Consider the following 14204-nt stretch of genomic DNA (forward strand, 5'->3'; position numbering starts at 1 on the left):
TCGGTTATTAACCGTATTGATTTGGTACAGTTACTCTGTGGTTTTTAACCGCACTTTAAAGTTTAAATAATTTTTAGAGTTTAAACATATTATTTGTAATAATAAAAAACCATAAAGGTTTACAATTAACTTAAATTACAAACAACTAATATCTTAAAAACATTAAATCACCAATAATTAACAATGCCTTAAAATTATCAAATTTCACTATTTTTAAAAGTTAAACATAAAAAATAAAAAATAAAAAATAAACATTTTTGTCTTCTAGAATTTTATTATTTTTTCATTCATAAGGTCTTATTTTTAATATTTAATATATTAATAATTAATAAAAAATCATATATAATATATATAATTCAGTGTGGTTTTTTTGCGGTTTTTGAAAAACAAAAGACCTCATCATCGGTTTTTATTGCGGTTGCGGTTAATTTTAGTTACGGTGCGATTTTTACTCACCCCTAGACTTCCGACTATCAAACCCAACCGACCCAACAAGCAATATATAAATTTCACAATGTAAGACGCTAGATAAAAGTTACACTTTTTGCCCCAACCAGCAAAGAAAAAAAAAACATAATAGATGTCCTCCCAATCTGATTAATCACAGTTAAGGACATTTGTCCTACATGACAAACGACGATGGGTGCAATATGTGATAATCAACACAAGTTACAGCGTTTTCTTCTTCTAGACATTGTGACAGACAGACATCTTATCTGATTGATTCTAGAAAACAACAAATGTCAATAAAAATAATAGAGATCAAGATAGACGGGTGAGGCAATCCATTAAAGCGTCAGTTTGATCTGGTTTACCAACAGAAACACGGACATAGCCCTTCAGTTCTTTGTTGCTGTAGTGACGTATCATCACCCCCATTTTTGCAAGATCTTCCTGTAAATCATGAATCATCATCTTTAATATCATCAATAAACCACACCACACAATGGAAGAATATCTGTGTCAAAACAAGCAACTACTGATATGCATTTATTTATTTATTTATTTGGTTGGAAGGAAATAAAATGGTATTCAATAATAAAAATTAGATATAGTTTACTAATATTTAGATACACTTAAATCGTAAACATATTTAATGAGGGTATTTTGGTCTTCTTTTAATGGAAATTGAATTCCTTCCAACAGACCTGAATATTGGAATCTCAATTTCTAATTCCACCAGAATCCACAAACGAAACATTTGGTTGGATGAAATTGGTAATCGAATAAGCAAGGTAATGAAATAGTACGATCATGTTAGATTGGCATCTTACAATAAAATCAATTTTCATAATGAATCTTTTATATCATATGTATAGTTTGTCTTCATGTTGCCAACAAAACCAAATTATTGTGTAAAAAGATAACCAACTTACGGTTTATGTGTTTTCACCTGCTATCATTTACATATTTACACTTTTTGCCCAAGTTTTAAACTTTGTTATAAACTTGGTCCCAACTTTTTAAACACTTTTTGCACAAACTTTTTATAGACTTTGAAAATTTTTTACAACTTTTTTTAAACCATTTTTTACAACATATTTAAACTTTTTTACATCATTTTAACCTATTTTACAGCCTATGCAGGTTGAAAAAAACATAAGAAAAAGGTTTAAAAATTTTGAATATAAGTAAAAAGGTTAAAAAAGGATGATTTCTTTTTAGAGGTTTTCAAAAAAGGTTTAAAAAATATTTTTAAACCTTTTTACATATCAAACCTTTTAAACTTATTTACTTATTTTTTTCACCATTCCTAGGTTGTAAAAAAACTTAGTAAAAAGTTTTAAAAAAAAATGCTGTAAACTAAGTTTACAAAGAGTTAAAAATGTTTAAAAAGGTTGCATATTGATGAGCTTTTATTCGATGTAATTTTTTGTTAGTTATAATTAATTAATACATAAGGCAGAGATAAAACCACATATCTTATTTACATATAATATAACAAATTCAGTCCCAAAGACGATCATGCAGCTTGCCTATATAGGGGCAGAGTGCTTCTCATATCGTGCATGTGTGCAAAAGACGTAAAAGCCCTCATCATCATCATAAAAAAAAATAACCCTAAACTCCTGTCTTGTCCCACGTAACAAGCAAACACAGCAGCTATATATATATATATATATATATATATATATATATATATATATAGAGAGAGAGAGAGAGAGAGAGAGAGAGACCTTTAGGTTCTTAGCATCTCTTCCAGCAGTGACCTCGCAAAGTATAAAATTGGAATGGCTTGGATACGGATTTAGAAATGGGACTTGTTTTAAAAGCGCATAAAGCCTCTCTCTTTCTTCTACCAGGGCCACTTTTACTCTCTGCCAATCAATAATCTCAAGTCAACACAACAGTCACATGATTGTACTTTGAAAAGATGCAGCAGTCTACCCAATTCTATTTTCATTGCTCCAACTTTTTTCTTATCAAGGCCAACATTGAATGTACTTTGAACAGTCTACCCAATTCCAACTGTAACTGTAACTGTAAGTAATGGTATCAAATAATTACCTCCAGATAAGTGGGATTCTGCAATGCAGCACAAGCAGAGAGTTCAGCAGCAACAGAGACATTATAAGGTTGCTTTGCCCTCCAGAGGTACTCAATAATGCTCAAAGGAAATGCTCCATACCCCACCCGTAGTCCTGCTAACCCTGTTTCCAATTCCAACCAAAACCACAAACATCTCCATCACTATTCACTATCAGTCTATCACTATCACTATCAATTCAATGGGACAAATAACACTACCATCTATTATCATACCTACCTTACCTTCTTATATTCCATTTATTAAACAAAAAAAAAAAGTGATTTGCTACTACTCACTCTTATAATAATAATAATAATAATAATAATAAACCAAACACACCAACTAGTACACTAGTTATTCCTTTCAAAAACACCACATATTGATGATACTAAAACCAATCATTTGGTTTGGATTTTGGTGGTGTTACGAGTTTATAGCTCAAATGTGTAGTAATTTCAAAATATCATGAAACTAACTGAAACTGTTCTTCAAAACAACAATTTAAAGAATGATGACAATAATAATGTGATAAGATACAGAAATTAGGGTTTAATGAAATCAAATTTAGGAGAGAAGACGATGATCTTAATGATGAACTACAAACAACAACAACAACAACAACAACAACAACAACAAAAAAAAAAAAAAAAAAAAAAAAAAAAAAACATAATTTTCTCATAAGCACAAGGTTGGAGCCAATACAAGATGTATCAAAATATCAAAAGTCTAGACAACAAAGTCAAAGACATAATCCCCTTTTCTAATTCTTCTCAGTCCTATAACCTAATTCGGCCACTTTCCACCACTACCCTTTTGGACCTTCTAGAATGACCTTTTAAGAATCTTGGTTTATTGGTACTTGGGCCTAGGAATTCATGATGCATATGCACATCAAACATCATGTATTATGTCATTTGTTTGTTATCTAGGACTAGGAAAGACAGATAAGCAGTTTTCTTTTCCCATCCAAAAACACTCTTGTCCGTTCGAAAATATTAAAATAGCCCTACCCTATACAAATGTAGCTGTCAAAGCTTGATGATGATTGTAAGTTTTCATGGGTATAATAAATAGGATTTAGGATAGAAGAAGAAGAAGAAGAAGAAGAAAGTTATGTACCTGCCCTTTTGCTAAATGTGCGAAGAACAATAAGATTGTCATGTTGCTTGACCCATCGCATCTTAGAATCAAGTCCTGAAAATTCAATGTATGCTTCATCCAGGACAACAAGTATCGGTAGATCAAGTATCTTCAATAGAACATCATCACTGATCACACTGTCCACATCCATCAGGATAAATATATAAATACTAAACACACCACTTATCACTTGTTGTAATAAAATCACACATGCTTCGGAAATGAAAGATAATAAAGGATAAATGGGAGGGAAATCATTCCCTCACTTTCTCAAAATTTGTTCAATTTTCACAATATATATATATATATATATATATATATATATATACACACGCACACACACACATAAAGGGTTGAGTTATTGTGAGAACTAAAAAAGCATGTGAACTTGCGAACTCATAATCAACTCATCATTTTTCAACACCAATAACACCAATCTTCTCCAAATGGTGCGTCTAACCCATATCTAGGCTCAAAAAAAAGGATTTGACAATTATTTTTATTTATTTTCGAAACTTGCATGTATGCACAATCAACAGTTGTACGGACTGCTGATGAGCACAATCGGCAGTCCTACAACTATTGATTGTGCTCATCAGCAGTCATACAAAAAAAAAATCGTCAAATCTTTTTTTTGAGCCTAGATATGGCTTAGACACACCATTTGGAGAAGATTGGTGTTTTTGGTGTTGAAAAATGATGAGTTGATTATCAGTTCGCGCGTTCTCACAAATTTTTTGGTTCTCAAAAGAACCTGGCTCTACACACACACACATATATATATATATATATATATATATATATATATATATATATATATATATGTGTGTGTGTGTGTGAGAGAGATAGGAAAGGTTTAGATTAAGCAAATAACTGTTAACAAGATGGAATCACAAACAATGGTTGAACGCTTGATTTAGGTCTGGAAATGGTAATGGAAGGAATACAAAATGGAATGTCAAAGAAGAGAGCCAATAACTACTCTTCCTGCCCAAGCTAGCCACTAGCCGATTCTCTCTAACAGAAAATATTCTCTCCACACCTCCTTATTCCAGCATTCAACTATATATATATATATATATATATATATATATATATATATATATATATATATATATAGAGAGAGAGAGAGAGAGAGTTAGGTTCAAATGTTTTCACTATCTATTATGTGCCCGTATGACTGATTCTGGACCAATCATTTTAGTTATTTTAAGAAAGTAATTAATGCATATTACATGTTGAAGATATAATTAACCCTATATATATATATATATATATATATATATATATATATATATATATATATATATATTACCCCTCAAATGATGCAACAACTATGACATCACTTTACACCTGTCCTATGTTCTTTTTGCGTGAGTAGACCTTCCAAGGCCTGGGTCCTCAGTGGGCTTGTTAGTTGGACTTACCCGTTCCCTATCAATGTCGGGGTCGTGAAAATTGGGCTTGTCCGCAAGCCCAAAAGTAGGGAAAGAAGTCTGGATGGCAAAAGCGTCTTCCCATGTTGCCTCAGAAACTGTTTGATTTCCCATTGAATGAGCAATTCTTCGACTTGAGAGTCTCTAACCATTGTAGTGGGTGTGGAGGGGTGGTGGAGTCCATTTCGAGCCCAGGGGGCAAAGATGGTTCAGCTTGATGGTTCCCAATGGCATATTTAAGAAGGGAGACGTGAAACACAGGGTGTATTTTCGAAGAATCTGGTAATTGGAGGCGATAAGCAACTAGACTAACGCGGGTTGTGATGAGGAAAGGCCCATAGAAGCGAGGTGACAGCTTTTGGTTGATCTGACGAATAACTGATTGTTGACTGTGGGGACACAATTTGAGAAAGACCCAATCCCCTTCGGAAAATTCAACGTCCCGTCTGTGTTTATCTGCATAAGTCCTCATGTAGGACTAGGAGCGTGCAAGGTGGTATTTGAGCTGTGAAAGGGCCTCGTCAGTCGTCTCGATTAGCCAAATCCGATGCCACTGCTTCACAACGGATCTCACCTTGAGTGTACTGAAAAATTGTCGGAGGAGGACGACCATAGACAGTATGAAAAGGAGTGGTATTTGTGGATACATGGTAAGCAGAATTATGCCAGAATTCTGCCCATGGAAGCCAGTGGGACCAAGTCTTGGGTTGCTCAGAAGCGAAACATCAGAGGTATGTTTCAAGACTGCGGTTGACCACCTCGGTTTGACCGTCGGATTCCAGGTGATATGCTGAGCTGAATTTCAAGTGACTCCCTTGTAGCTTAAAAATCTCCGTCCAAAATTTGCTTAGAAACAAAGGATCACAGTCGCTAAGGATGGTCTTGGGTGGACCATGTAATCATATCACTTCTTTGACAAATATTTCAGCAAGGGAACGAGCTGTGATAGGATGTTTAATTAAAGGTATAAAGTGGCAATATTTGGACAGTCGGTCAACAACTACCAAGACCATTTCGTGCCCTTTTTATTTGGGTAAGCATGTGATAAAATCCAATAAATTTTTGGTCATACCGATCCAATAAATTTGGGTAAGCATAAGCTTTAATAGTTTTGGTCATACCGATCCAATAAATTTGGGCTGCTAAACGGCGGTAAGTCCGGCATAACCCCGAGTGGCCCCAGTAGGACTGTCGTGAAATTTTGCAATCGGCTGAGGAATCCAACCTGAAGAAGCTGGAATGACCAATTTGCCTTTGTGGTATAGTTTATCCTGGATGAAGGAAAAACCAGGATGTCAAAAAGGGTTGGCCTGTAAATCAGAAACGATATTTTGAAGTTGAGAATCAGCCTCGAAACCCTCCAACAAGGAATCGCCATCTAGCCAACAAGAATATGACAATAGGGTGCGAAAGTCTGGAGCTTCGGAGACACGGGAGAGAGCATCGGCAGCGCTATTATCTCGTCCCGGTTTGTAGAGAATAGAGAAATTGTATCCCATAAGTTTGGCAAGCCAATTTTGTTGGTCAGTGGTGGTAATGCGTTGTTCTAGTAGATGGCGGAGGCTCTTTTGGTCTGTGAAAACTGTGAAAGGCCGCCCCAATAAATAAGGTCGCTAGTGTTGAACTGCTAAGACGAGAGCCATCAATTCTTTTTCGTATGCAGATTTGGAGAGTGTTTTGCCAGGCAGTGTCGTGCTAAAATAAGCAATTGGCTTGCGAGATTGCATGAGGACAGCCCCAAGTCCATGGCCATATGCATCGCATTCGATTTCGAATGGTTTGGAGAAATCAGGAAGTGTGAGAAAAGGGGTTGTGGTCATTGTATGTTTCAGAAGATCGAAAGCAGCTTGTGCTTCAGGCCCCCAAGAATACCCATATTTTTTTGTCAACTCAGTTAGAGGGCGGGCAATCTTGCCATACCCGGGAATGAACTTTCGGTAATAGCCTGTGACGCCTAGACAACCTCGAACTCCTTTCACGTGTTTAGGTGTAGGCCAAGCTTGGACAGCAGTAATCTTTTGAGGATCCATGGAAACGCCTTGTTGTGAAATAATGTGTCCAAGATATTCAACCGATTGGATGCCAAAAGAGTTTTTCTTTTTGTTAATGACCAATTTGTGGTCTTGTAAAAGTATGAGCACTTGGGTAAGGAGTTGAAAATGGGAGTCCCAATTTGTGCTGTAGACTAAAATGTCATCAAAAAAGACGAGAACGCCACTACGAAGAAGTGGGCGGAAGACTTTGTGCATTAAGGCTTAAAATGTAGAAGGCGCATTAGTTAGCCCAAAAGGCATAACTAAAAACTCATAGTGGCCATTATGAGTACGAAAAGCAGTTTTATAGGCATCCGATTCGCACATCCGGGCTTGATAAAATCCTGATTTAAGGTTGATCTTCAAAAAGAAAGCAAAGCCATGAAGTTCATCGAGTAGTTCCTCGACGACTAGGATTGGATACTTGTCAGGGATTGTAACATGGTTAAGAGCTCGATAGTCAATACAAAGTCACCTGTCCTATTTTCTTTTTGCGTGAGTAGACCTTCCAAGGCCTGGGCTCTTCAGTGGGCTTGTTAGTTGGACTGACCCGTTCCCTATCAGTGTGTGTGTGTGTATGTATATATATGTTATTAAAACACGCCGTATTAAGATATGGTTTGGCCAATTTTTCGGTTTAACAAATAATCGAAATCCAAACTGTCGATTTTCAAACGGTTTGGTTTTGGGTTTTCTGTAATGGCTTTTCTCATTTTTTTGGTTCAGTTTTATTTTTCTGCATACCCATGGAGCACTTTTCAAGCAAAAGAAAACAACAACACTATTAATTAATAATAATAATAATAATAATAATAATAATAATAATAATAATAATAATAATAATAATAATAGTAAGAGCAGTTATTTATTGATTACCTCCCATCAGGATTATTGGGAGAAGTTAGAAAAATGATCTTTGGTTTCTGATGCTCAACAGCTTCAGCAATCTTTTCTACATCCAAACTAAAGTCTGTCTTCCGAGGTACTGCTCAATTTGACCAGATATAAAAATCACTAAATTTAAAACATGGAAGAAATATAAGGTAGTAAAGGAAGGCAGGGTGTGGATATATTATTGGGGCAAAATACCGAAAAGCACATGGTACTGTTATTGATGTGATACATAATGAACAGAGAATTAAATCCCTACCTTTTATAACACGTGCACAATTAACAGCTGCATCAAATTCATACATTGTAAAGGTTGGAGGACAGTCTACAATACTGTCACCTGGATCAAGCACACACCTGTGACATTACAAAATCAAATCTTAAAAATAAACAAATGCACAGACAATAACAAAAATTAGATTTTAGCATAACAAGTCAGAACACTCCAACAAACATCTACAAGTCATAACGAGCTAGTTATATACTCTTACATTGCTCAGGTATATAACTTTTTTAATAAACATAATATATTAATAGAGGCTATATATATATATATATATATATATATATATATATATATATATATAGACACACACACACACACACACACATGGAAAGAAAGTTTGCACTTTACATTAGTTAAACAATATGCTATATATTTTAAAATTATAAAATTAATAATAAAAAATAATATATAACAATTCATAGCTAAATAATAATAAAAGATTAAATACAAACAAAATGTCCTAACAAACAATGAAAACATCTACTAATAACTACATAGAAACTAATATTATAACTTCTTAATGATGACGTTTGCATTAAGTTCTAAGTTCTAACAAACTCAAATTAATGAAAAGAAGTTCAATTAAAAGAATAGTGAACATGACACCTAATCCATGATCTAAATAAAATTTTGTATTTTATATATGAAAAATGCCATACATGAATAGTTTTTTTAATGTGCAAGTATAGACTAAATATTGGATAATCGTGTAAAGAAAAGAAAAGAGCAACAATTGAATCTCCCAGTTGACCAAGATTGAATAAAATCTGCCTATGGTTATTGAGTTCACTTATAACAAAACCATAGAGGGAGAAGGAAATTAAGTTGTGAATATACATTTGAAGTAAGAATTAAAGTTGAAGAGCTTGTAAAGGAAATCAACTTTGATGAAAGAAGCCCAATCCAGATTTTGGAGTGTTTATTTATGGGTTTCGGTCAAGATTATTTTCTTGGTAAGCCTTAGGAAAATTATTCATGCTCAGTCAAGATTTGGGGTAAGGTAAACAGGAGTAGAATCGAGTATATTGTATATTGAGTAGTTGTTTCCGTCCATGTGTTAGATATCTACGGGAAGAAATAAAAAGATTAGAAATCCCAGTTTTAGTGTAAAGTTGGAAAAGTATAAAAGAGCGTTAAGTTTGGAGTTATGGCAAATGTTTCTAATACATGATAATAAGTCCCATTTGTATGGATAAGTTACATGAAATTGAAAAATGGTAAAAAGGTTGTTGTCGTGTAAGAACTGGGGCCATGGTATTAAGGGTAATGGGGTAGTTTTTTTCATTCTTTATTTAACCTTAACGAGGAATGACTGAGGAGAATAGCTGTAGAATGAGTGTTGAAAAAGCGAGGAAATGATGAAGGCATCAAGGAAGATGGGGGGCGTGTGAGGTATATAAGAAGAAAAAAAGAAAGAGATTCATTCACAAAGCTTTGGTAGGTAGGTAGGTATCACTAGATGCCAGGTTGGTTGCATCTGAAAATAATAAACAATGACCAAAGCAAGGCAATTTGAAGGAGAAATGGAGGGTGGCTTCGTTCAACAGTAACACACATCATATCATAATGTTGATTGATCAAGGAAGGAGCATGCATAAAATTTAAGGGGAAATTCAGGCAGTTGTTACTTACTTGTTAGCAAGGTTAGACAAGGATAAAAGAGCAGTGGACTAGTTTCCTTTTAACTTTTGTGCAATTTTACTCTTGTCCCCTCTTTTAACTCAGTTTTATTGCAACTATAGTTTTCTGCTTTATTCCCTAATGTTTTTATTGACATAGAGAATAAAAAACTGCAACATAGTCATAGTGTTTATAAAGTCAATGTTTTGTTATTCCAAAATTGACAACAATCAAACATACACTTTACATTAAGTTTGTTTGGGTTTTACAAGTGTAAAACTCAAGATTTTATTTTTGGAAGATTCATATGTTGATGCTATAATCTAGTTGTTGCAAGCAATACAATTAACTCTAATGTGCAAGAATGGTTGAACATGATTCTAGATATTCATGTTGAGGCATGAATAGTGGGGTCCTTTTATGAAACTTGAAAGTTTGGCTGTAACAACAGCAAAAGTACAACCGAGCACACACACCTGTGCCCTCTGCTTAAACTAGTCAAATATGGAAGGTGAAGTGTAAGAGTGGCAATGGTGGTGTAACTTATAAAGTCATGACTCATGAGAAACCATTAGCAACATAAGTAGTATAACTAGTTCCTAAGAAACCCGCATCATTGGAGGAGGCAATTGAGGTCATGGGAGATGGCTCAAGAAAGTCAAACACAGTGACTAGGTATATCATGCATGTACCAAAAAAAAAAAAAAGTTATTTTATAATTTATTTCTATGAATTATTAATTAAAAAAGGTATAATCAAACATCGATCATGTACATTGCTAGCTTCTTTTGATATACAGCAGTTTTAGAATACTTCTAACTGCAGGAATTTTATTATTGTGATGTAATTGTTTATTGCGGATAAATATATATAGATATTACTTATGAGCATTTCAAGAGTTAAAGTGGAAATTATAACACTAAAAAAGCTTCACATATTGGTAACTTCTGTTTTGGAAAACGAAGATGAGTATAATAACTATTAATTTTCTATTTTCAAAATGTTTTATCAAAATACTTTTAGAAAACTAAAAGTCTAAGAAAACAATAATTGATTATTTCAAGATCAGGTTTGGCAATTCTGTTGTAGCAAACTGAATGAATCATGTTATTGGATCCAAGAATAGAGATTTATAAGTGGAAGAAATCAAAGAAAGAGAGTAAATGGCTAACCGCATAATGAGATCAATTAGCTCATCAGCCCCACAGCCTACAAGGATATACTCAGATTCAAGCCCAGAATCCTCAGCAAGGGCAGCACGCAGTCTACGACTTTCAGGGTCCGGATAAATATAAGGAAATTTCATTGCTCCTAATGCCTCGAAAACCTACAAATCAGTATTTGTAATTTAAAACAATAATTCCTAGGTTGACTTTTACATATATTACAAATAAAAAGATTTCATTCTTTACTTTAGATGACTACAAGTTTGTTCCTTTTCCAAATTCCACATTATAAATAAAGATTGATTTCTCATGCTACTTTTCTAAATCTCTTTCTCGTACCCTCAAAATTTTCTCTTCGTATTATAATCTAGAAAATATATAATTGATACACACTAATGATATTTTGTTGGAGGTACTTTTTTTAAAAAAAATAATTGTTATATATAAAAAAAGCAAGAAAAGAAAATGTTATTTATCAAATCTTTATAATTTTAAAACCATGACCAGGATACCAAACCAGAATGTCGGGGCTAAAAAAAACTTTAGCAAAGCAAGGCTCTTTGAGTGATAGTAGGTAGTAGAAAAACACATGCTCATCATTGATAGCTTTTGGAGGCAAATTGATATATAAGAAAGCAAAGCAAGGCTTACGCTTACCTCTGGAGGTGGACCATACGGATTCTCATTTGCATCTAATTTTACAATCTCCTCGGGCTTCCTACCAAGACGAGTTGACAAAACCTGTATCATAATTTATAACCTTCTTGTCATTTACTCATTGCATACCATACCATTTTTAGGCTGTTAATAATACTTAATAAGCAGCAAGGACACAAGAGACATCATTGTTTTGCTTATTTACGCTGGCTATGTTTGTTACATATGACAAGGGCTATTTTTGATGATGATGGTGATGATGATGATAGTGAGGTCATGGTACAAACGAGAGATCGAGACTTGACTGAGCCCATGTCCTGCTTTTTTAAGGGACAAAAAAAATGGCAACTTTTGTCTCATTGACACTGCCGGTCTGTATCCCAGTGCAATGCACACCAAACGTGTTAGTTGTTACAAATAGCAAACTTTCTTTAACTTATTAGAACAAGACAAATATCCCATTTGTTACACGACAGATGTACAATTGCAATTTTTTGAACCTCTTGATCACTAGTCTGTCTTTGCTACTACAGACGTGAATACCTCCTCCTCTTCATCTATGTAACCAAAGAGATCTGCCAATGGCTTTATTCAGCCAACTGAAATGATTCATGCCTTTTTTTTATTAGTATTTATGATCTAACATGGTGTTGTTCAAATGAAGCTCAAATATCTAGAAAAGCAACATCATATGCTTCTGATTTATACGATAACAATCTGGAGACTGGAGGAACCGACTTCAACCCATATATGTAGAAATGGGTCAATTTGGTTTTATCTTTTGTTGTTAATAGAATAGGTTCCCACAAAAATGAAAACTATACAACTAAGATAATATCAACTATAAGTGGGAGGGTAAGATTGAATTGATAAAAAGGCAAATCAAATACAAAATCATGCATTGTTAATTGGAGTGCCAACTATATCAGATGATAAATGATTACCTCGAAGGGCAATATGGATTGGTATGGGGACAATTCTCTAAGATGATGTCTGATGAAGGAATCCCCAGTCAATTGTTGTCTTCCCTCTTTGACCGTTGCGCTAATAGAGGCCATGCAATTCAACTTCCTCTGATTCCTTGAAAAGTCACAAGTTTTTGTTTTCAATGATGACGAAAAGCGAAAACCGTTGCTGGATTTGACCATGCAAAGAGATGAACCATTGTATAAGTCAATCGCACCCATTAATCTGCATTTTGACTATAATGATTATAAACCACAAGTAGAATGAGAAAGCATGAAAGCAAAAAGAACACCATCAAATAAAACAAACCTAAATTAGGTCGGTATGAACAATTTTGTGGGAGGATTCAAGCGAGTTCTGGACTGCAGAGCCCTAAACCCTGCAATATGATACGCTCTTATATGCAAAACTGCAGATTTAGGTCGAATTTGGAGAACCCGGCACTATGACTATGGTTTATTGGGATTACGGGGTTTTTGGCTTAGTTCTTGATTCCAAAATCTTTTTTAAAAATTAATTTAACTAGTTTACCAAACGTGTTTTTTTTAAAACTAGTTTACCAAAGATCGAATTTGGAGAACCCGGCACTATGACCCCTCGCCTTTTTTTTACTATTATTATTTTAAATAAAAGTAAATACTTAAATACAAAAATGTCATATAGTAGTTTGTATTTTTCTTTCGTAGGATTTCAAAAAAGTTTTAAATTATAAAAAGGATTTGTGGTTAAAAGGATGTTTGGAATTTTATTTTGAAGTAAAAAAAAAATTCAATACTAACTGTGAGACCCATGTATTACATCGGTTAATTTAAAAATAATGTTAAATATAAAAGTCAAAATATTTAAGAACTTTGAATTTATAAGAAAATAAGAAAAATAATAATTTGTTATAATGGAGATGTTTTTTATCTTTTAAATTTAAACGAATAATTTAAACTAGCTTGGTGATAGCGTCTTTAGTCCCCCAAGTAGCTAATGTGGTCAAGATATTACGATGTTGCAAAAACTTCCTGTTGTCAAACCTACTTTATTGCCTATTCTTGGGCTTGAACACCTGAAGAGTACACCTAGGAAGAATTAACAAAGCAACACACGCTTCAACGGACCCGGAATGAGCAACCACCTTTGGAAATGGCTGATTTCAAAGCCTGAGAGAAAGTCATACGACGGTTATGAGTGATGCTTTTAATGGTGGTGATAGGTAGTTTAAAAACACGATCAAGTAGCTAAACATACATCGCCAACCCATCATTGAGGCTGGCTTCCGGTTCATTGGGTAGCGGCTATGGAATGCCAACAATATACCCGCTCATGTCATCTGTCACACCCCAAAACCGAGAACGGCGGAATGCGTTCTGGGGTGGAGGACGTCATGTACAGTATCATAACAATTGCATAATAGTAAAAACAAGCGACAACAACTATTGTATTAATATAGTAAATTTAATTACAAGCGTGTTCTGTATAGTTTTGATAGAC

At 34.1% G+C, this 14204-nt stretch overlaps 1 protein-coding gene across 2 annotated transcripts; it reads right to left on the reverse strand.

Annotated features, from left to right (window-relative positions):
• Nucleotides 1–525: 525 nt before the first annotated feature.
• On the reverse strand, nucleotides 526–13214 carry LOC145072590 (histidinol-phosphate aminotransferase, chloroplastic-like). Of its 2 annotated transcripts, none has more exons than XM_079019034.1 (10): nucleotides 13035–13214; nucleotides 12704–12950; nucleotides 11760–11843; nucleotides 11109–11263; nucleotides 8290–8387; nucleotides 8016–8124; nucleotides 3650–3807; nucleotides 2509–2651; nucleotides 2178–2318; nucleotides 526–894 (listed from the first exon to the last, which is right to left on the reverse strand). In XM_079019034.1, the coding sequence occupies exons 2-10, from the start codon at nucleotides 12944–12946 to the stop codon at nucleotides 763–765; spliced, it is 1263 nt and encodes a 420-aa protein (XP_078875160.1). In that variant the 5' UTR covers nucleotides 12947–12950; nucleotides 13035–13214; the 3' UTR covers nucleotides 526–762. The 2 variants fall into 2 exon arrangements, with proteins under 2 accessions (XP_078875160.1, XP_078875161.1); XM_079019035.1 differs by having other exon boundaries at nucleotides 12704–12961.
• Nucleotides 13215–14204: the final 990 nt, after the last annotated feature.

Source organism: Lactuca serriola, chromosome 9 (genome assembly GCF_051521515.1).
Source record: "Lactuca serriola cultivar US96UC23 chromosome 9, Lser_US96UC23_V15, whole genome shotgun sequence".
In the NCBI taxonomy this organism is placed as follows: domain Eukaryota; kingdom Viridiplantae; phylum Streptophyta; class Magnoliopsida; order Asterales; family Asteraceae; genus Lactuca; species Lactuca serriola.

Excerpts from the sequence above, each read along its gene's own strand:
- LOC145072590 (XM_079019034.1), bottom strand. The coding sequence starts at position 12,946 with ATGGGTGCGATTGACTTATACAATGGTTCATCTCTTTGCATGGTCAAA. Across the intron at positions 8,388-11,108 it reads CTAATTGATCTCATTATGCG|GTGTGTGCTTGATCCAGGTG; the intron begins GTTAGCCATTTA and ends GTAATGTCACAG. Across the intron at positions 895-2,177 it reads GAGATGCTAAGAACCTAAAG|GAAGATCTTGCAAAAATGGG; the intron begins GTCTCTCTCTCT and ends CATGATTTACAG.